Raw genomic sequence first — 21,973 nt, 5'->3', positions numbered from 1 at the left:
ATCAAATGACAGAAGCAGTGAAAGATATAGAGCTTGGTTATTTGTTATTGAGGCTGGTGACAGGACAGAAGGAGCTGGAATGAACAACACTGGGATGTGACTGAAGAACTTGTCTTCAGACAACGAAAAGCATTTACAACTAGCCTTTTCTCTCCAATACATAAGAACACTTTGCTCTTTGATACTATTGCTTTGTATTACAGTAGTGCCTAGGAAGGAGGGTTTGCTTTTGCTTAAACAAAAGGAAGAATGTCTTTGTGAATGAGAGTTTAAGACCTTGCTTTTGCCTTGGGATGCACATAGAAAAAATGGCATAACTGTGAAAAGATACTGTAAGGTGCACTTTCCAACTGAACGCAGTGAGATTGATGATGGGAGATCATGAAGATAAGAGTAAGCAGATGGTAGTAAGAAAATATAATTATTAAGTCAATTCAACCCCGTTTGATCATTTCTAACATCTAAAATTTTTCTGGACTGTAACTAAATAAATAGATATTACATATCCTCAGCAGCTGTCTACTATTTTTTTTTTTAAAATTGGTAGTTTTCTGTAGATAAAGAGGTTGGGACAAGTCTAAAGCATGGATTTTAAAAATATTAGTGAAACAGGTCATTTGACCATTTCAGCATGTATAGCATGTATAATTCACAAAAGACATAATATATGTAAAGGAATTCTCATTAATATCAATACTCAAGAGAGAGGCAGTAATGTATTTTTTTTCTTTTGCTTATGGACTAATGGAGAGGAAAAGAATGTCTTTAAGACCATCAAGAACTTTAAGAAGTTCACAAAGTGCTACAGCATAGCACAGGTGGAAGCATAACCTAGAGATCCCATCCAAAAGCCAGTGATTTCAGGACTTGACAAAGTTCTTTCCCAATGAAAGACCCTCAGCAAGATCACAGAATTTAGTAAGAAAACATTCTCAACAGTCCCTAAGCTAGAGACAATGGCAGGAGAAAAACAATCTTACAATTCATGAGAAAAACTTTGACAGTGCCTAGTTGAGGGATATGCTTGTGTCAGAATGAAAATGAAAGTGACACAATTATAAGCTGTACAGTCAAACGAGGAAAGTATTTCCAATGCAGAAAGAGAACTCCTCAAAGGAATATTTGTAACAAGAAGCTATGCAAGCTGCCTTGGAGTCCATGGACAACTATCTGTCATAAGTAGAAGCAGAATAACCATCAGAAATCTCTTAAAAATATTAATACTAAGAAACACGTTAATTAACAATATGAACACTCATGAGACTGAGCCTTTCCCATTGCCTCAGAGCTAGAACTGGCCTGTTATGCAGCAAGAACTGTCGTTCGGATTACAGATGGCAAATAACTGACAGAAGCAGGCTTCAGGCATGCTTTTTCATCTCTACCATGCTGTCTTACACTAATTTAACTTAGTGTTTACATTTTCTCTTCACTTCACAATATGACAAGGTAGATAGCTGCACTGTTCCACACAGTCTGAACTGTCATATGCCATATATGAGATTATTCTCTTTTTCTCTTACAACTAGATGCTCAAAACGTAGTATTCTGAACCTGAGCAAATTAAAAACTTGTGTTTAATATGTCTATAGCAAAAGGCACCTCCTGTGGAGATTATTATCTGACATCCTATTTAATATAACAACGGTAGCACTATTGCTCCTGAGGAGATCATTATCCTGTTTTGCTATATTTGAGGGTAGCACCTGATTCAAATCAACACTGACATGTCCTTTCATGACTGTTTTGAACAAATGTTATTACCCAAAGTGATTTTTTTCCACTGTCAAAATGGTAAGTACATTTAAAATAATCATACCTCTGTCTATGGTAGCACTTGTCTATGACAAGTGCCTCTGTCTATGGTAGCATTTTTAAAAACTGTTTATAATCAGGAGATGTTGATACAGTAATTTAGAAAGCAGAAAATAATTAAAAACAACAAAAGTATACAAATTACATTTCAGAATTATTCAAGACATAACAATAAAACATTACTTATTCTCTTAGGAAGTTAATGGGAGCTCCTCCAAAGACTTTGGATAGTCTTTGGCTCGTTTTCCTACCTGCAAACGGGGAAGCAGGACAGATTTCCCTTCAGACCCAAGAGGGCTGAAATCTTTGGCATAAGCTTCAGTGCCTTGTCACTTCCATTCATGGGCAGCAAAGTCAATATTTTAGAGGGTAATTTGTTTCTTTAAAAAGAAGTAAAGCCCATCATAAACTGTCGTGGAACATTATAAAAATAGGGAACATTTCTAGACTACGAAGATCACCTATTTGGATCATGTTCCTGGTAATCTCTGCTCCATTTCCCCTCCCAGGAATAAATTTGATCCTGCAACCTTCATTCATATTAAAGTGACATTTGCAAATGTGCACTGAAGTCAAGCCAACCTACCTCTTATGGGTCAGACTGTAAGCTCCTTATTCATATTGCAAAACAGTTGTGCAAGTCTTTCAGATAACAAAAAATGAGCCAGTTTACATAACTACTCATCAATGTGAATAATGACAGTAATGAGGCCATAAATTAGAACAGTGAGGAGACTTGCTAGCATTGGCTAATTTTGTAAGTATTTTCAATTGAAAGTACAGCAAAATAAAAATATTTGGCACCATGAAAGCTGAACTTGATGTTACTGGATTATATTCAGCCAGAGTGAGTATATGCAATTTGATGCTGCTTAGTATATCGTAGAAAATATTTATTTTCTGCTTTTCCTTCTTTTATTTTGGAAGGGTATACAATCTGACATGTACACCACCAGTCAATCTTTGGCACTTTTATCTGTACAGATGTCCTTTAGTCTACCTGTCTCTCTTCATCTGTGTTTCCATTGTTCAGAAACAGTGTTATCCCAATATTTCAAATAATAAAACCATGCAATTAGAATCACAAACACATACAGAAATTTAGTTTCTGTCTTTGCTTTTTGTGTTATCCACTAGTGGTCCTACCCTACAAATAAACCTGATATTTTGTTCTTAAAACTCTCAGCTAACATCTTAAACAACAAATGGAAATCGTAAGTATTCTGCAGAGACTGCAGGAAAGAGAAAGACAGAGAGAAAGAGAGAAACAATAAAATTCAATCATCTCCAGCAATTTTTTAATGTAATCAATGGGTTTGCAGATGATTCATTAAAAAAAAAATGGTATGTTTAATCACTAAATGATATCTATTTGTAATGATGAGGTGATTTTATTGTCATCTAAAGGCCAGAGAGATAGCTAAGGCACATCAAACACAAGGTGTGTAGCTACCTAGTTTCTTCTGACTTTCCTGGATTTTGGAAATATAACAGTTTTTTAGAGATAATGAAGCTACCAATTAGTGAGAAGATTTATTATTTACCCATTCTTGTGCTACTGAGTAATATTAAAATATTAATGTCTGAAAACACTGACAGTTGTATACCATCATAGCTTTCATGGTCTTTTGTTCAATTACAATTACTAAACCATTGGGATGCTCAAACTGTAAGCTCGATGTCTGTCTTTTAAAACCATTTAATGTGTTTTGCACACCTATATGTCAACTGAAAGATTTCAAAGGAGTACTTTTTACTGGCTAAAATGTACAAGAAAAAAACCCATTGCCAGTGTGATGTCACTACACTGGGCATTTGCTTGGATATAGCATTTCTCTAGCAGGAGCTAATTTCTACAGAGCTCACAGAAATCCAGTTAGCAGAGGCATTTTAAAGAAAAATCCATCTTACTGCAAGACTTTTCCAGGCAAAAATCTCTTAACTGTAACTTAAAGTAGGAAATAAGTCACTATATATGCCATCATTTGTTCTCCCTCCTTATGCCTTGCTTTGTTCTTCTTTTCCTATATATCCATACTAGTTCATCTCATGAACTCTAGTGTCTCAAAGCATTTTTAAACCAGTGAACAAAGGGAATAAATTCAGGAAGAATGAAGGAGGGAAAAAGAAACCTCTGACCTGGTATTACCAAAAAAATAAACAAATGAAAAAAAGACACTAAGATGAAAACAAAATAGTGCCATGGATTTACATATGGGGTTTTGATGGAAACTAGGGCTGGGTTTTAAATCAAAACTCACCATCTCAAAACCACTTCTTTTCATCCGCCTGCAGGACTTGAGGTAAGTACGTATGCGTTTTCTGGCACGCTCTTGATACTCAGGGAATTGTCGCCTGCATGAGTCAATGATAGCCTGGATCTTTTCTTTGGGCTGCTTAGAGATTGGGACCATTCGGTCCAAGTTTTCATCTACAAACAGCCTGACAAACATCTGTTGGCAAGAGGGAGACAGAGGAGATGGGTTTGGAGGGTGGCTCTCTTCTCTTTCTAGCTTCCTGTCTTGATTACTGATAGGAAGACATTTTTTCTACCCACTGAAGAGCTTTGTAATGGGAAGCCAGAAATATTAAGCAAACAGTTCTTTAAAGGGTTATTTGGGGGGGGGGCTAATTAAAAAAAAAAAAAAAGACAAGGAAAGAATAGTCTATAGGATACAGAACTTGTGAGATAAACCAGAACAGATTGTGAAAATAGGCACTACTTAAGTTTGATTATTAACAATAAGCTGTGATTGCTAATCATTTTATTGAACTGAATCTCACTTTTTCTTTGTTTGAACAATTGCTTGTGTTTTCATGCATAATTACATACATTGGGAAAGCAGCTGACCACTGGAATGGTCTTCTGATAAACTAGCTACAGCCCCGTTCCATTCAATGGGTGAACATGCACATACACACATCCACATCCGCACACACAGGCGCACACACGCACACACACACACACAAAACAAAGCTTTGGTTTCCTCACTGGTAAAGATGGCACTCTGCCTTAAAATTCTAAATAAAACACAGTAAATCTGTTGTCTGTTGGCAAGAGTTTAATGTGCATTAAAATAATAATTGAAATAAGTCCTGCAAATTAAATTAATGTGCCTTTAATATTGTCAAACTTACCCATAAATAACAATGTAAAAGGAATAGTAGATGTAAGCAAGACAGCCAGTGCAAGAGGACTTACGTTAAAAGCTTTCAGTCGCTCAGCTTCTACTCCATCTGATTCATTAACCTTCTCAGGATCTTCCTGCTCGTCATGGTCATCCTCATCCTCATCTCCTCGATTCAGAGACAGATCTTCAGCACCTCTGCCTACACTCTCATTCTTGCCAGAGTCATAGCTTGAATAGCTATGTGCAGGGGACTGAAAATAGATAAAAAGAATGTGTTTGTAAAAATTCACCATGGAAATAAGCATCAAAAATGCTTTATAAATATTTAAAGAATTGCATGATTTCTTTTTATTTTGTTCAATATAAAGTGCTCATAATCCTTGTAAGAGTGAACAACTCTCAATAATATTGGCTTCAGTACTTAAAAAAAAAAGTGCAAATTCGGTAAATCAATTAACAAATGAACTACCTATGATAATGACAGTTAACATGAGATCTTTGCCATACAGCCTTAAGTACTACAAACAGAATTTTCTTACAAATGCCAACTTCTTTGTATTAGCCAAGATGTAAATAAGAGGCAGTTGATTTGCACAAAACTCTAAAGGATTAAAAATTACACATTTTAAGGCAAAGAGGATTTAAGTAGGAAATATTGATATTAACCCAATCAATATGAAATATTATCAAGAGCTGCAATAAGTTATTCAAAACATGGAGATGATTATGTCCTAGTTGCACTTGCAAAACCCCAGAATGAATTAGAGATGTGTAGGTTTGCTAACATATTGAATGGTCTTCTGAGACTCATATAGTAAAACCATTTTACATTTGCATATTAGCATTCAGAACTTTCCCCTGAGCAGAACATTCAGCTGGATAAATCAGATGACCATCTCATTACAGTGTATCCACTTCTAGGACCAAAAAGTTTTCAATTACCAAAAGTCAATACTGTGCACTTTTCCATGCAATATCAAGACTTGTTACCTGTTTCCTCTGCATACACTTCAAACTGCAGACCACAAAAAGGCATCAGTAATAAAAAGCCTTCTACGACTTCACACTCTAAGATCAAAGTTTTTGCTCAGTCACACAAAAGTGTCAGAGAGTATCTTCACCAGATTCACGTTTATGTAATTCAGAGCACAATTTTACTTCTAGAATAATTTAGTCCTGTAATATTTCAATATTTTCCTCTCTTACTTCAAAGCATATTGTAATCTATTAACTTCAGAGAGTCCTGAATTAGGTGCTACATGATGAACTTCACATTCATGCTTTTTTTAGGTGCCTCTTGCCTAAATGTGACCAAAAGTTAGGAGCATAATGCCTCAATCAAAAATACATTTCAAATACTTAAAATCACATGCCTTGATCTACATTCTGAGCCTCCTAAAATTGTCTTTATTTCAGGGGTTTTTCACCAATCATAGAACGTAAGTGGGGAGTGAGGTAGGAGGGAAAGGCCAACAAAACCATTCATCTTTAAGGTATACTTCTTGCTTTATATTCTTACTTCAACTTATTTTTTTCTTTCTCTATTTTAATTTCCACCTTATGTTGGTCCTCTGTACAGCATCAGTTTTGCAGTCATGCCTTGCCTTAATAGCACTCATACTCCAAGCCTTCCTTTTTTATCTATCCTCCCCAGACTATATTCTCACAGTACAAATCCCCTGGAGTTCCACTTTTTAACCCCTAATGCTTTTAACATCAGATCTTGCATCCTTTCTCATCCTCTTCCTTGAGTCTCTTCACTCTCTAGACCACTCTCCGTTCCCTACACCCTTATAGTGCCACAGGGAGAATGAGAAATCATCAAAAGAAAACAGAAGAGCCAGCCTCTGGATACAAACACCTCCAACAAGTAGCAAGCACAGTATCACCTCTTCTTTTCCTACAGTCTATGACTGCACAGTTACAAGGCAAGAAATTAGCCAAAGTTCAGGATGGCAGACATGAGATGGCATGGGAAGATAAGACGTGGGATACCAGCAAAAAAACCCTGTTCCTTTTCTTGACACACTGATACTTTGTTCTGGGAAGATGATGAATATCTACGTTGCCACCCAGATAACTCTTCCTTGCAGGAGGTCTTGAATCCATTGAATTATGCAGCTCTGGAAGAATATGGTTCCATCCTGATAGGAGATCATGGCTATAACTTACCCGAGTGTCTAGTGTATATAAGCTACAGTATTTAACCTGGCCAATGGCTACCAGAAGGCCAACACTGCAGCCTGCTAGCCTGTTATTAGTAGTAAGAAGGGTGTTTTTCCTTGAACCTGAAGAGATAGCCAGAAGACAAAATTTTAAAGAAAGTTACAATTAATTAATTGTTACAATTATTGTCATTGTGTCCTAGTTTTATGCAGTAGAAGATCTGACCTAGACTGCAAGACTTGTTCTTTTGTATTTCTTCGCTTCACCTCGTACTACAGCTATACAGCATGCAGAGGGCTTCTAGATAATCAAAAAGCCATTTCATGTGCTAGGCTCCATATAAAGCTGTAGTAAGCAGAAGCTACTGCCCTGAAGAACCCTGTCTGAAACCCTTGTTCTGCAAACACTTGATTTCACATGAGTCATTTCATCAGACTAAATCCAATTAGACTACTCATGTGCATAAAGTTAAACAGATGCAAAACTGATTTCAGTATGTACATATGTTGGGCTGGATGCCAAGATCATAAATTATGCACCAGGAATGAGATTTGCTTTTGTGAAGGAGAGAAATTCAGGCCAAAATGGATTAGCTATGTCTCTCAAAAATGCAATAGTTGTTGTTTTTTTTTTTTAAAAAAAAGAAAGCATTAAACAGAGAGCCTTGTCCAATGTCTTCTCCAAAATATTTATTTCAAGAACAACTTTAGCATCTTAAATGAACCATGGAGAATAACATACTCTGAGAAAGTTGCATGGCAGGAATTCATATTTATTCATCGTGGATTTGAAGGCTGTGTACAGTAGCAAGAAAAAAGGTGGGGTTTTTTCCTAGCTGTTGCATCAGCAAACTGAGGGAAGAGGTTACAAAAGCTCAGTTAAGAATAAAATTTCTACCTCTTTGTATTTCTGCACAGGTGACTATTGAGTCAGAGAAGGTACAGGCTGTTTCTCTCACTTGCGTTGACTCTGCAGTTGTGCAAAAGCTGATAAGCATTTTCTTTTGGTACTCTATTAAAGCAGCTGCAGTGCTAAACAAACATGGAGTAGGACAGCAGAGGACAACTTTTCCTTAGTACATGTTCCACAATTTTAGGTCTTGCACTGTCCTTTCAAAAGACTGCTCCCACCTTTGCCAGACAGGAACCTGCTCATTCAGAATCCTGTGCACCCCCTGACATATACATTTTTATGGTCCTGCAGTGAACTAGACTGGAAAATTGATCCTGGTTAAAATGTTTTGGTTTATTTTGTTTTCTTTTGCCAGTGTGTTTAAGACCAGGATAGGTTCTTGGCTCCAGCTCACCACCTGAAAGCACAAACGTTGAGGCTGACAGGGGAGCGTGAACATGGAAGTGATAGAGGCAGCACACACATCTCTGTTGACAGCAATGTGAGATTAAAGCAATCATGGAGCAGAAGCATTAGTAGACACAAGATGTTCCACAGGTGAAACCTCTGTGCTTAACAAACGTGGGTTGAAAGAGACAACAATGTAAAATGAGAAACTATTCAAGGCGATCAAATGAGGCTGAGGCTAAGGCCAAGACTATTGACTCCCCAAAACATTTAGATGATTATAAAGTTGACTTTAAAATACCAAAATGTTGATATATATATTCTGGTCACTTTGTCCTTGTCCTTTTCTGAAGGTTCTGATTTCATTAGTTTAAACTTTCCTTTCAATAATAAGTATTAGACAGTTCTGCTTTATAAAAATGAAAGTAAAGGTTCTTGCCTAACAACCTGCTTTCAGGAGCTTGTAACATGAACTATCAACATCTTTCCAATACATTACAAGCCAGCAACAAAAGTCACCTGAAGTAAGTTCAAATCGTACAATAAAAGACTTAGGAGGACATCACAGTGTCAATTTGCTGCCACAGAACAAGGTCAGAAGGCCATTCCTGACCACTGTTTGTCTGGTTGTTATCTTTAAGACTTCCAGTGACAGAGATGTGATGCATCCCCCAGACAATCTGCATCAGTGTTTCACTGCCTTCAGCAATTATTAAAATATTCTTAACATCCACCTCTGACTTTCATAAACAGTACTACGCCTATTTCTTTTTCACCTATCTACCACATATCACAATGGAGGACAGCTGTACCCGGAAAGGGAGCATTCTTTTCCCTCTTTACAAGAATCTTTCAGATGAGGGACTGTTTACAAGAGCAAGTAGCAACAGGACAAGAGGTAATGGGTTTAAGCTGAAGGAGGGTCAATTTAGATTAGATATTAGGAAGAAATTCTTTACTGTGAGGGTGGTGAGGCACTGGAACAGGTTGCCCAGAGAAGCTGTGGATGCCCCATCCCTGGAAGTGTTCAAGGCCGGGTTGGATGAGGCTTTGGGCAATGTGGTCTAGTGGAGGGTGTCCCTGCCCATGGCAGGGGGGTTGGAACTAGATGATCTTTGGGGTCCCTTCCAACCAAAACCATTCTATGATGATATGATTTGAAGACTGTTATCATGTCCCATCCTCTCAATCCTCTCTTTCCAATAAATTCATTCCTGCTATGAATCTCATGTTTTCCAGATTCGTAATCATTCTTACTGGTCTGCTCTAGATGTTCTTTATTTGGTCTGAAACTTTCTCAAAAACCAATTCCCAAAATTCCAAAGTGTATTCAATTTGAGGCCCTTCTATGGAAAATATATTAATTTATCGCTTGACTGATTTCTAATATGCTTACAGGAGAAAAAGCTTATCACCTTATTTGCAAGATAAAAGAATACCCCATGTATGCAAAAGACAGTAATGCAGAAACCCCCCCCAGTTGCCAACTGAAGTCATGCTGTTATTTTGTGAGAAATAAAGCAGAAGTAATCCAGAACATTAATAAATATAAAGTCTACAATAGCACCCCAATGCCTGGTAGGCTCAGACACTGGTGTATGGCTATCAGACATGGTTTGGAGGATGATGCCACATGAACTCATTGCAGGGGCTTCTCCCAGCAACCAACAGCTAGAGATGCTTAGCTATCCTGGTAAGTATACAAAGAATGCTGTTGATTACTGGACCAAAAGTTATTCAGTGCCAGAAAGTTAATTACTGAGGCTGGTTATTTGTAATGACCAAAAATTGGAAAAATCATGGCTTTGTGATTTTTAAAAAATGCCAGAAGGGAACAAAAGACCCCACCTTTTCGGGGAAAAAAGCCTCTGCAGGAAGCCTAGTAGGGGGTTTTTTGTTGTTGTTTTTTGTTTGGTTTGTGTTTTTTTTTTTTTTAAATGATGCTTCATTTCTCACCTTTACATTACATTTTACATTTACATTTAGTTGGATAGTTCTTTCAGTTGATACATTAGACACTCATAAACCACAGCATTCCTGTGAGCTGAAGAGATTTGAAGAACAGGCAAGACAGTAGCACAGGTTTCCATACTGCATGGAAAGGAAAGGTGTTGTGAAAAAATGTTTACTGGTAGGCAGAGATGAAAACACTCTACTGACTATACATGATTCTCTTCTAGAAATCTGCCTCCACATCTATAAGACTTACTAACTAAAAATTTTTAATCAGTAAATAAAACCAAAATCTAAAGCTGACAGAATTTTGTTTGTCCCCTCAGTCGTACCTCCAACTCTTTCTTCCTTCTCTTTCTACATCTGTCTTTCGCTCTGTACCACTGAATACACAAAAGCCTACAATTTCAGCAATTAATTACTCTTTCAAATTAGGTGTGCTTTTCCGCATATTTTCCCATGTGCTATTGTGTATACATATTTTTATAGAAACCATTCCTATGACACAGAAAGGGATTAGAGTATACTGATGACACCAGGTTTGATTGCTTTGAAGACATTTTTCTGGAATTGTGAATTAAATTAGAACAATTTTTTTTTATTTCACATTTACATTTTTAACTGATTCTACATATGACAAGGTTTTGAAAAAAGTGTAACACACTGGGTTTTGCTGAACTGACTGTAAGGAGTATGCATTTTATTTGACACAAACAAAATTAAAAGGTTAAGCCTGTAAGGTTAAGGGAAAATGTATGTCCTATACCTTCCTCTTAAAATTATATTTGAAATGAATACTGGATTCTTAGAGTTCCACTTTCTCTCCTGTGCAAACTGTGAGTTTTCCATATTGCACAGAACTTGCCTACAGAAGGTAGTGGAGGTTTTCTTACATTAAATCTATAACATATGTAATATAAATAACACATTAAAAAACATAAAATACATTGGGCAAGTATGTGCCCTTTTGGTATTGAAAGAGGTGAAACAACGAATTCAAATGTTCCTATCTTTTTCTCCTCAATTCAAACAGTAAAGCAGGAGGCATAACTGGAAAACTAAGGTTCAGCTATTATCCTAAGCAATTCTCTTTCAGTTTTTATAGATAGAAGTCCACCTCTCTATTATTTTTCATTAATAAGCCATTTTTTTCACAATCCTTCTTAAATCCTATGTCTTTCTCTGTTCCAGATTTTACTGTTATTATCCTTTTTACACAGTCCCTTTAAACCTTCATACTGTCATGTGTGTGGAACTTTACTGCCCATCATTTTTTTCTCATTACAGAAAAGACTGTGAAGTCTCTGATACAATTCCAGCATCTCACCATTTATTTCAAGATCCAATTAACCTCATTTTTATAAACTTGTCACACATTTGCTCATCTTACCCATATCTTTGCATCTGACTATGACCAGTTTGCTCCCCTTATTACACCACAATTGGCCTTTCCAGCTCCTTCATAAAATTTCACCCTTGGTAACGGGAAAGCGTCATTGTGTACAACTCTGCTATTTGGAGCATGAGGATAACAACATTTTTACTGGAAGAACAGAGCGCTGAAATCTAGGGTTTCATAGGTTTGCTCTATAAAAGTGTTATCTAACATGTAAAGTGTTATGGAGTAGATTGTATAAGACATTTTTACACAAAATTTGTATTACACTGAAATATTAAAAGATCTTTTCTATTTGCTCTGTGCTAAAAATGTGATCTCCAGAAAGACAACTGTTCAGTTATTTACAATAGGAACTAAGAAATAAAAAGATTTTTCTCATGAATTACCTTTGACATGGTCTTTTCTCCAGAGTCATTGTTTTTACAGTAGTCACTGAGAACACAGTGACGGTTCCTAGGACTACCTACTCATTCTTTGTCAGTAATTAGCCAGTCTATATCATATTATCTGTTTGCTTATCATATCCCTTTCACCAGGAGCACATTTATTAGCCATAGGTAGAGTAAACTCTAAATTACCCAGACACTTTCATTCCAGCAGGATTTATCTGAATAGATAGAAGTCTGGATAATTGAAAGATAAGAAGTAATTGAAAGAACCCCTAAAATGCAGATCTTCCTGTGGTATATTTTCTCCTTTTAGCTAAAATATAGTCTACCCTAGGTCTATCCCCACTGGTATTGACTAACATTATTGAAATACATCACTTTGCCCTAATAGAAATAAACTCTGAAATTAAGTAGAGAGTAAAAACAGAGGCAACTGAGAATTTCGTCAAGTAGAAGAATGAAGTATATTTAGAGGCGATAGTTCAAGGAGCTTTTTGCTAATTAATCCACAACCAATCTCTTCTTACCTGATTCAGCACCTTCAGGAAGGCTCCTGCTCCTTCCTCAGACATTCTGGAGGGGGAGAATTCTCGAAGGATCAGAATAAGTATGTTTAAACCTCCCTAACCCACCATTGTCAAGAGTACCAGGGCCGAGCTGATTCAACAGAGCAGGAGACTCACCTACTTCTCACAGCTTTCATTTTACAAAGTTGTTTTATTAATGACTTCTAGAACTCCTGTCACTGAAGTAGGAAGACAGGTATTTTCAACCAAATACTAAAAAACTCTAGTTATTTAACCCTCGATAACTGGTCATATTGCAAAATGTGGCTGCTGTGGTTTTGGCAAAAATACAAATGTCCTTTGTGGGAGTTGAAAAGTCAAAGCTAAATGGTGACAAACTCAAATAAAAGCCTAAATTATTTCTGGCATCATACACCACTATTTTGAAGCTTTAAAAGGATCTGACAGAATTTCTATGAGTTTGAGAAACAGCGGTTGCCACATAGGAAAGCTCCATTACAAACTTCTGGATTTCTGCAAACGATGAGCCAATAGAGAATTTAAACATTTTCTATACTACACCCAAAATCAAACCAGGAGATCTGAATGAAGATGTTATACTCTTGTGGGAGCCTACCTTACTAAAACAAGGCCTACCTTATTATCAAAGGAAAGGAAACTTCATGAGTGGTCTCCTAAGGACAGCATTAGCATACTTTGCAGGTACTACCACAGCTCTGTGAAGTCAAGAGCCTGGGAGCGCCTGATATAGTTCTTGTGCTTTTGTCAAAACGCATCAATCAAAAACGTCTATTAGAAAACTACCATTTCTAATTTTTGGTAAAATTTTGACCCTGACGTGGTTCAGCCCCAGCTGAGCAACAGGTGGCCACTTGCTCACCCCTCCCCTGGTGGGATGGGGAGGAGAACGGGAAACCAAAGGCAAAGCCTCGTGGTTTGGGGTAAGGACCAGTTACTGGGACGGCAAGGGAGAGGAAAACAATCAACAGCAGTACTGATAATGGAATATTCACAACGGGTGATAACAGAAAGCAATTTACTGATCCCACAGCCCACCGGACACTCAGCCCACACTCAGCCCGTCCCGGAGCCACGCCGGACCTGCCCCTCCCCGACTAGCCCCCTTTTATGGGAGCATGACGTCTCATGGTATGGAACAGCCCCCTGGCCAGCTTGGCTCACCTGTCCTGGCTCCTTGTGAAAATTAACTCTATCCCAACCAGGACAGACCTTTTGCCAAGAACCTTTACAGTTTCCACCCAGATTCTACAGTCTTCCATTTGTCAGGTTGTTGTTTTGGTTTGGTTTTTCTGTTTGTTTTCTTTTTTAAATGAAACAGTTTATATGGGGATTAGGGAACATTTTTCTCATGCAATATACCTGAGGTACACATTACAGGCGGGTAGTGAGCATTTTTGACCATCAGTTCTTTGGTCAATTGTTAGATGACTGACTGGTAAGAACTACAAACTATTCTGCAAAAGTACTGGGCTATTAATTTCTTCTCATTCTATTTAAATTGAGGATGAAAGCTCTAATGTAGGCAAAACATTTAGGAAGTAACTAAGACAGAGAAGACCTATATAAACTTGAATATCACAATGACAACCACAATGCAAGCCTCAAGACTCTCACTCCTCTCTGTCTTCATCTAAGTGACAGAAAAGTAAGACATAACCGAGCACGTCAGCAGGGGTACGACAGTCAGGTTTCATAGGAACTCTCCTGCAAGGAAACAGCAGAACCCCTGACAAAACTCAATCTATCCTTTAAAGAGTCCATTTACTGGCCAACAGCACTACTCCTATTGTTAGAAAATATCCCAAACTGCTACTAGCTTTCAAAACAAAAGTAGTTGCTGAATACTACAACTGAAGTCTGACTTAGGTATGAAGGTATTGTCAGCAAAAGCAGGAACTGAGATACAGGAGTGAAAAAAATTTATTGAGTAGTAGTTTAAGTGTCCTAAGCTTACTGTTTTATTTCTAGGATTTTAATTTTTTAGGGGTATCTGTATGTGGGGAAATAATGTTATAGGAAATACAGAAGAGTAGGGTTTCTTGTCAACATGGCATCATCACATGCTCTATTTTAATCTTGAGCACATTGCTGCTGGAAAACCTTTGTAGAAGAATCCCATTCCTCACTTCAGCAGTGAGGAATACAAACCACATGCAATTCACTTTTTTAGTCATGGGGCCCTTGTCAAACATCTACAATAAACTAGAAAATTGCTACAAACTTTGTTCTTTTTTTCCTCCTTTGCTATTCCTTCTGGTAATGCCCCTTAATTCAGTTTAAACCATTTTTTCCAAGCTGCTTTCCCCTGAAATCTTTCCTTATTTTCTTTCTCTTTGAATTCATTATGCCTGAGTTCTTATTGCTTCATTCTCTTGACTCTCATACTATTTCCTTTACATCTTCCTCCCTGAATTTCCCTCTGTTCTCTCTTGCCATAAATTTAAGCTGTGACACCAAAAGGGTTCAATAACCTGTTTTCTTCTTCAATTACAAACATGAAACATTAGGCTATTTCCTCAAGTCTGAAAGCATGAATCTACACTGGGAAATTACATGCTTATTTGTGAACACCATCCCTTGAGTCTACAAGTGCCAGCTACAGGTGAAGCCCTTGCTAAGAGAACTAGAACCACAGAGAACCTAAAGATTTTGTACTTGCCCCTTTATTCCACCACATTTTTCTTCCTCTCACTCTTTACTATGACAGTTTTCTACTCCTCCATAGCAGCTCAGGTACATGCAAGCTTTTTCTATCTGCAGAGCAACATTCCCAAGGAGCAAACTCATTAACAGGTGAAAGAGTTCAAGTTATATCAGGAAGTCAGAAGATAAGAATTTTTTTTGTTTTGACACTTACTTTCACCCTGCTCCCCTGTCTCTATGTATCCCAGGAAAGCTGGAAGCTACATAGCAGGCTTCCGGGTTGTACAAAGTCTCAAAAGAAACTGCCAGAGAGTGACAGCAGAGATAGATGTGGGGATAACAATACATCAGCACTGCAGGGTTTGTGCATCACAAGAGCAGCAGCAGCAGCAGCAGAGAGGAGCATTTGTTTTCACTAGGTAAAGAGAAAGAAAGCAATGAAAATGAAGGACGCCTCTGTTCCATTCTTGCCAGGACTTTGGCAGGAGTTGTATTTGAGGTCCAGGAACTCAGCAACTCCCTCTAAAGTCTGCCCAACGCTACACAGCGGCTGAACTTACTACACACATATGCTGAGTTGCAGGCCTGTATTTTCTAATAAGGAAGGAGGAGCAGCATTTTTAATCCTAACTCATATGAGTAAGAAGAACATAGTGCACAGAATAAAAGTGGGAAATAATGAGGAACTAAAAATGATGATTGGGACAAGAGAGGAAAATGGTTTAACAGTGGACCTTTCTTGGTGTGCTTTCTCTGAATTTATCATAAGCTCTTCCCCCGCTGATTTCCTCTTCCTACTTCATTCCTACACAATAGCATTTCAGAGGTTCTCCCACCTTTCTCCTTTCCAGTCTGAACACGGCCAAAGTGCAAATGTTTGGGAAGGAGATTAAAACTCAATTGGTGGAAGCAATGGAGGAGGGAACTCCAACTCACCTGTCTCCATTGTTTGAGACAAATTTAGGCTCTCCCTCCTTCAGTTTGTGCTGCTCAGTCACTACAGTCATATGCCAGACTAGGTGACAGGAGACAATCCTGTCACTCTTTCTCTTCTGATCATGAGACTCTGACCAACCATTTTTATCTTCAGAAGTACCAATTAGAGGAAAAAAAACAGTAATGGTAACATTGAGAAACAGACAAAAACCCCAAAGCAAATTGATTAATGACATGCATGTAACCCAAAATAATCTGTTCAGTACTGAACAGCCATTTTTAGCTGATCCCAATAAGATGACATATTAAAGACTGATTTCTTTTGGGGAAAGCTAGGAATGCAAATAGGGACAGCAAGGGGAACATATTGCTTACAAATAAGTATAGGGCACAACTAGAGAATGAAGGACTAGCTTGTTCTTGCTTTTCCTTTCTGCCTTTTGCCTCTATCTGCTTATAGCAGCAACTTTTTTTTCCTTTGCTGAGCTGTATAAAATGTCTCTGGAGGTAAATCAGCTGGATTGTGTTAGCAAGTAGACCTGAGAGGTAGAGGTTAATTGACTTAATTATTGCTTAAGGATCAGGTGATGAGATTTAGAACTCGAGACCAATCAAGAGGAGACAGATGAGGATAGGGATCCTGAACTGGAGGAGCTGTTCTAGTTTGCAACACTCTGAGTGACAGGAGAGCGGCTGAGATGTCTGTAGCTGAAGCTGATGGAATAGATTACTGAATAGTTCCCTACTTATCTACCACAAATAAATCTTTAGACTGATTTGTAAGAAATGCATATAGTTTGACCCTCCTTGTTTAAGCAAGGACAAATAAAGCATTTATGATATGAGTAAGCCAGATGTATTGCTTGAGGTTAGCAGATGACAGCAATATTGCAGAATATTGCAGGAGAAGTCCTCATAAAGGCAATCTCTAGCCATTAGTCCTCCAGATCAATGCATCCTTAGGACTGATACAAAAAAACCACCAAGAAACAGAAACAACAAAAGAACCTTTCAGTCCTAAAGCCACATTGACTGTGCTCCTGCTAAGGACACATTCTGATATTTTGGGGGTTGTGGATGGAGGACAATATTATAAAAAGCTTTAAACATGACTCCCAAATGAAGAGGCAATTCCTGATCAAACCATTCAGGGGACCAATTCTAGCAAACAACACAGTTGTGTTGAAGAGCAAATCCTCTTCCCCAGAAGAATCAGAAAGATCACAGTAGCCTCCTAAATCCCTACCAACATAATTAAGTATCTCTATTGGATCATAGCTTTCATGGTACCATCCTGAAGAAACCAGAAACTCTCATTGTAATCCTTTTATTTTTTTTCCTGCTTCAGACAGTACAGCACTTTCTAACTTGTACAAACATTAGTATATATTTGATACAAAAGTGAGCTAGAACTTTTGGGTGGCCTGGTTATAAATGAGCCCTGGGACTTTGTATGCAGCCTGTTAAACTCCCAGGCCTGTGAGAAGAGAATTGTCCTGCTTCCTCCAGGATAGCACAGCATAGTGTAAGCTCCCAGAACAGCTGCTGCTTGGAAAGGAAATGGCCCTCCCAAACTTGGCTCCGTGCTCTGGTAGTCTCTGTGATTTCTTGTAGCTGCATAATCTTTGTTAATTGCAAAATGTTTCTGTCACATTGGTATGTAGAGCTCAGTTAGAAGGAACCATGCAGGCATCAAGCAGCACAGAAGTTTCCAAGATGATCTAATAGACCTGGTCTGCATAAGCTCAAACTCATTTACAACAAATAATATATTTAGTTTCTATTAGGAGAGGTATTTTGAGTTGTAAATTCTAGGGACCACTTCGTTATATGCATTCACTTTAGCTTACTAAATCAGTGCACAAGGCTCAGCTCTTATCACCATCCAGCAATGGAGAATTCCCCTAGCAGACTAGAAAATCTTAATTGGCAAAACTCCACTTCCTCTAAAAACCACATTCAGTCCACATTGTTGTAGAGGAAGAGTTCTGGGAGGAAAACCAGCTAGAAGTATACCAGAAAAATGGAATAAATCAGAGCAGGCAGTGCATTTTCTCATATTGCTGTCACAACTCAATGCCTGACTATGGAGCGGTAAAGAGCTATAAAAACTGTTTTGAATCTTGCTCCAAACCAAATGATTTAAAATCCCCTCCCCCCAAAATTCAGGGAAAAGGGATTTGATCCTATATTAAGTCAGCTTATCGCATAAAGAGAATTAGCTGAAAAGTTCAGATCCATATCCGAACTGGCCTAAAGCTTTAAAAGTTTATCTCTGTTTCTATTTGCTTTCTTATGTTGTATGACTACTACTTTATCCTTAGCTTCCATAGATGAAATTGAAATAACAAAGAGGAAATAAAAAAAAATATATTTTTTTAAAATAAAAGTCATCTATATGTCTGTTTTGAGAAAGTGGTGCCCCTCTCATGGTGCAGCTGCCTACGCTGTGTGCTCACCCCATTCTTCTCTTTCACAAAGCTCTACCCGAGTTCAAGACATGCAGTGCTTTGATCTACAGGCTGAGATCCTTTTGGAGTAAAAATGGGGAATGTAACTCTCATCTGTTGCATTGTATAAACCCAAGAACAAGATGCACAGAATGTGAGGGACAGAAGAGTTTTCTGTGAACACCTCCCATCATTGTCACTGGAAGTGGCATTGACTCTGCTCTGTTGTGCAGCCAAGCCACAGACCAGGAAAACAGTAAGCAGGAATTAATTTTAAAAACTGAAAGGCAAGGATAACTTCAGTAAAGTTCCTCTTCCCTAGTGAGTAACCAGATTTAATGAACCTAAGTAGAATAATCTCTTTTGCACATGCACTGTGCAGTCTTAGTGTGCCAGACCTGCTGCACACATCCAGCGTCATCAGCTGGTGCTGGCATCCCTGCAGCTCTCTGAACGCTTTCCTGCATGAAACTTGCTTTCTGCCTCATGAGCTGCATCAAAGACAGCTCAGAGCTGATTACATGGAGCAGAAGGTCATGTGGGGTCGAAAAAGCACCCATGTACCTGAAGCTGGTTTAGCTGCCAGGATTTGCACTGTGATCACATTAAGAGTTTTCATCCCAAGATCTTTACTGGTTCCTTATGAACAATTAAGTCAACAGTGTGTGTGCTAAGGGTTAGGGTACAATCTATGTTTTGTGGATTTAAAGATAGATGCACAAAACGGAAACCAAACTCATCTGCTCTTTCTTGTCTTACTGATTTTTGCATGCAAGAGTTTTTGAGAACCCCTGACGTGCATCTAGAAAGCATCTCAGCTGGTTATCTAGATAGTCACTGGACATTAGAGCCATGAGTCTCTAAATGTAAGACTTCTTAATGAAACTGGGAGTCAGCTCATCAGAAGGAATTTGTAGGGGGTCTGAAAAGGCTACAGTGCATTTATTTTGTAGCTAAGGGATTACAGGCATATTTTCTAAAACCCAAAAGAAAACTTTATGACTCAGAAAATGATCCCCATATGGAAGGTTTCCTGAAACAGATACGTACCAGCGCAATTTTTAAAGGTATATACACCATCAAGATTTGCAATGCCAGAATTTATAAACCAGCAATGTTTAGTCGTCTGTAAGGCAACATCTGTAATATTACTTTGTATATTTTCGTTTCCATTCCAACTTGCTAAATTACCTGGCAATCTTCTAGTCAACAAAATAAATGCAACAGGATTTCCTTTTTTAGACCATGGGCCTACAACCCCCTATAGTAGGGCTCTATTTGAACACAAGGATCTGCTCACATGTGGCATAGGACACTAATAGCTTTGATTTCCATTATTAAAAAGTAACACCATGCAGGCAATGAAAGTATATAGAAATTTGTTTTCTCCGGTAAATATGACCTCTTCAGTTTTGTCAAGAAATTTTGCAACTCCAGTATTACTATTTATAAATGAATGTGATGATATGGGTTCATGCTATTGAATGTTTCTATGCAGTAAGTGGTTTCAACAGTGCCACAAGCAACAAAGTGTAGGGATGTGACTCACTCTGTCAGTCATAGCTCATCTCTGAGTCCTGTAAAGGAGCAGCTTTAATATCTGCTCAGTGGTTCTTATACAGAATTATCCAATATATTATACTTAAACAGGTTTATCTTCAAAAAGTAGAACTGAAGAAACCTGACATCCTATTGATTTATGTCCTAGATCCCCAAGTCCTCATCAGCATGCCTTCTCCATTTCACTCCACATCTCTACCACTTCTTACAGGGCAAGAGTTTATGGCTTATTGAGGGCTGGGGAAGTCCTCATTGCCCAAGCAGCTTCTGCCTCTCAAAATGAAAGGTCCTCATGAAGGCAGCAACCTGGGTCTTTCTACTTGAGTCAAATGCTGATTTTCACAGAACTTGTAGCAACTCAATATTGTCAAGATTCCCACCTTATCAAATTAGATTGAAGTTGGACAATAGTTTCAAAGGTTAGGCAGGGACAGACAAACCGACAGAGCATAAAACACTTCCTTAGGAAACAAAATCAAGACAATGAATGATCAGCACCACAGCAAACATCTTTTCACATTGATAGAATAAACTGCACCATATGGATAGCAAACCAGATAAAACTTTTCTCGTAACCAAGATTTTAAAAAACATTCTTACCTGGGACACAAGTAAAACAGGCATGGTCTGGCATAAAATCTTTTATTAACACTTTGCATCTAAATGCATTTTTATGGAAAGTCATCCTTTGAAAAGTGTTAACAAGTATCTTGCAAATTCTTGTTCTAGGTCGAATTAATTTCAAAGTGGTGTGTGAGAGGTATCCATACAGAGAAGAATGCCGTATTTATTAGCCACTTCCATAGTACTTTGAGCATGTACTATTATTTTTCTGGCTATATGTACAAGTATGAATATGTTCTGTGGCATTATTATGTAGTTCACAATACTGGATAAGGCTGGGAGGTAATATTTTTCATTTATTTAATATAATTTAACCTCACAGCTTAGCTGAAGGTAAGAAATGTAAAGTGATGGTTATACAAAATCTGTTGAAGGCATGAAATAACTTCCATGAAAATTATTTGATAACATGATGTTCTTAAAAAGATTCAACTTTCCAAGTAGCTACTTTTATTTAACAAACCCACGAGAGGTTGACTAAAGTATGAAGCAATATGTCTGCGCACAGTCACATTCCTTTTACTGCCTTGCCTTCCAAGGCCCTGCTCGTAAGACATTATGTGTGACAAATGGACCATCTAGTAGTTTTTAATTGCTAATAAATTCTGCATAATATACTTAATCAGAGTTCCACATGAGTTTTAGGACAACCCTAGCTTTCTTTATAACCACAAAACCCCAAGTTTATAAGCTGAAAGCAAAAATTTCTACCATTTACCATTCAGCCTTTGAAAAGTCAGGGAAAAAGACACAAACTACTCTCCTTAATAGGGTTATCAGAAAAGCTTACAACGTCTTTTGCCAGACCACTCGCTTTTTACTGCCTCAGACTTCTTGATTTGGAAAAGAATCCCCTGCAAGCCATCACTCAGACAAACTCCAGAGGAAGGATGAAGGAAGGTATTTTTTTCTTCAGCCTTCCTCTTCATGATCCTTTGCCAAAAGTGGCATTTTAAAAAATATCCCTGGAGTCTGGCAAGTTTACTCCCACCTTGCAAAGAAGATGGAGCAAAATCATCCAGTTGCAAGACTTCAAAGACCCAGAGAAGCTTCTGTTTTG

The 21,973-nt window shown here is 37.9% G+C and overlaps 1 protein-coding gene across 5 annotated transcripts in view; it reads right to left on the bottom strand.

Annotated features, from left to right (window-relative positions):
• NOL4 (nucleolar protein 4) overlaps nucleotides 1-21,973 on the bottom strand; it is a 200,426-nt gene that overhangs the window by 44,842 nt on the left and 133,611 nt on the right. For 4 of the 5 annotated variants that reach the window (XM_054818073.1, XM_054818072.1, XM_054818075.1 and 1 more), the window contains 2 exons: nucleotides 5,018-5,197; nucleotides 4,077-4,268 (listed from right to left, as the gene is read on the bottom strand). In XM_054818073.1, the coding sequence (XP_054674048.1) occupies nucleotides 4,077-4,268; nucleotides 5,018-5,197 (372 nt within the window). The remainder of the gene's footprint in view (nucleotides 1-4,076; nucleotides 4,269-5,017; nucleotides 5,198-21,973) is intronic. The other variant, XM_054818074.1, reaches the window with a different exon arrangement.

The sequence above is a fragment of the Grus americana genome, chromosome 2, assembly GCF_028858705.1.
Source record: "Grus americana isolate bGruAme1 chromosome 2, bGruAme1.mat, whole genome shotgun sequence".
Lineage (NCBI taxonomy): Eukaryota > Metazoa > Chordata > Aves > Gruiformes > Gruidae > Grus > Grus americana.
The sequence above is the reverse complement of the archived record's forward strand: the minus strand, read 5'-3'. Positions and strand labels throughout refer to the sequence as shown.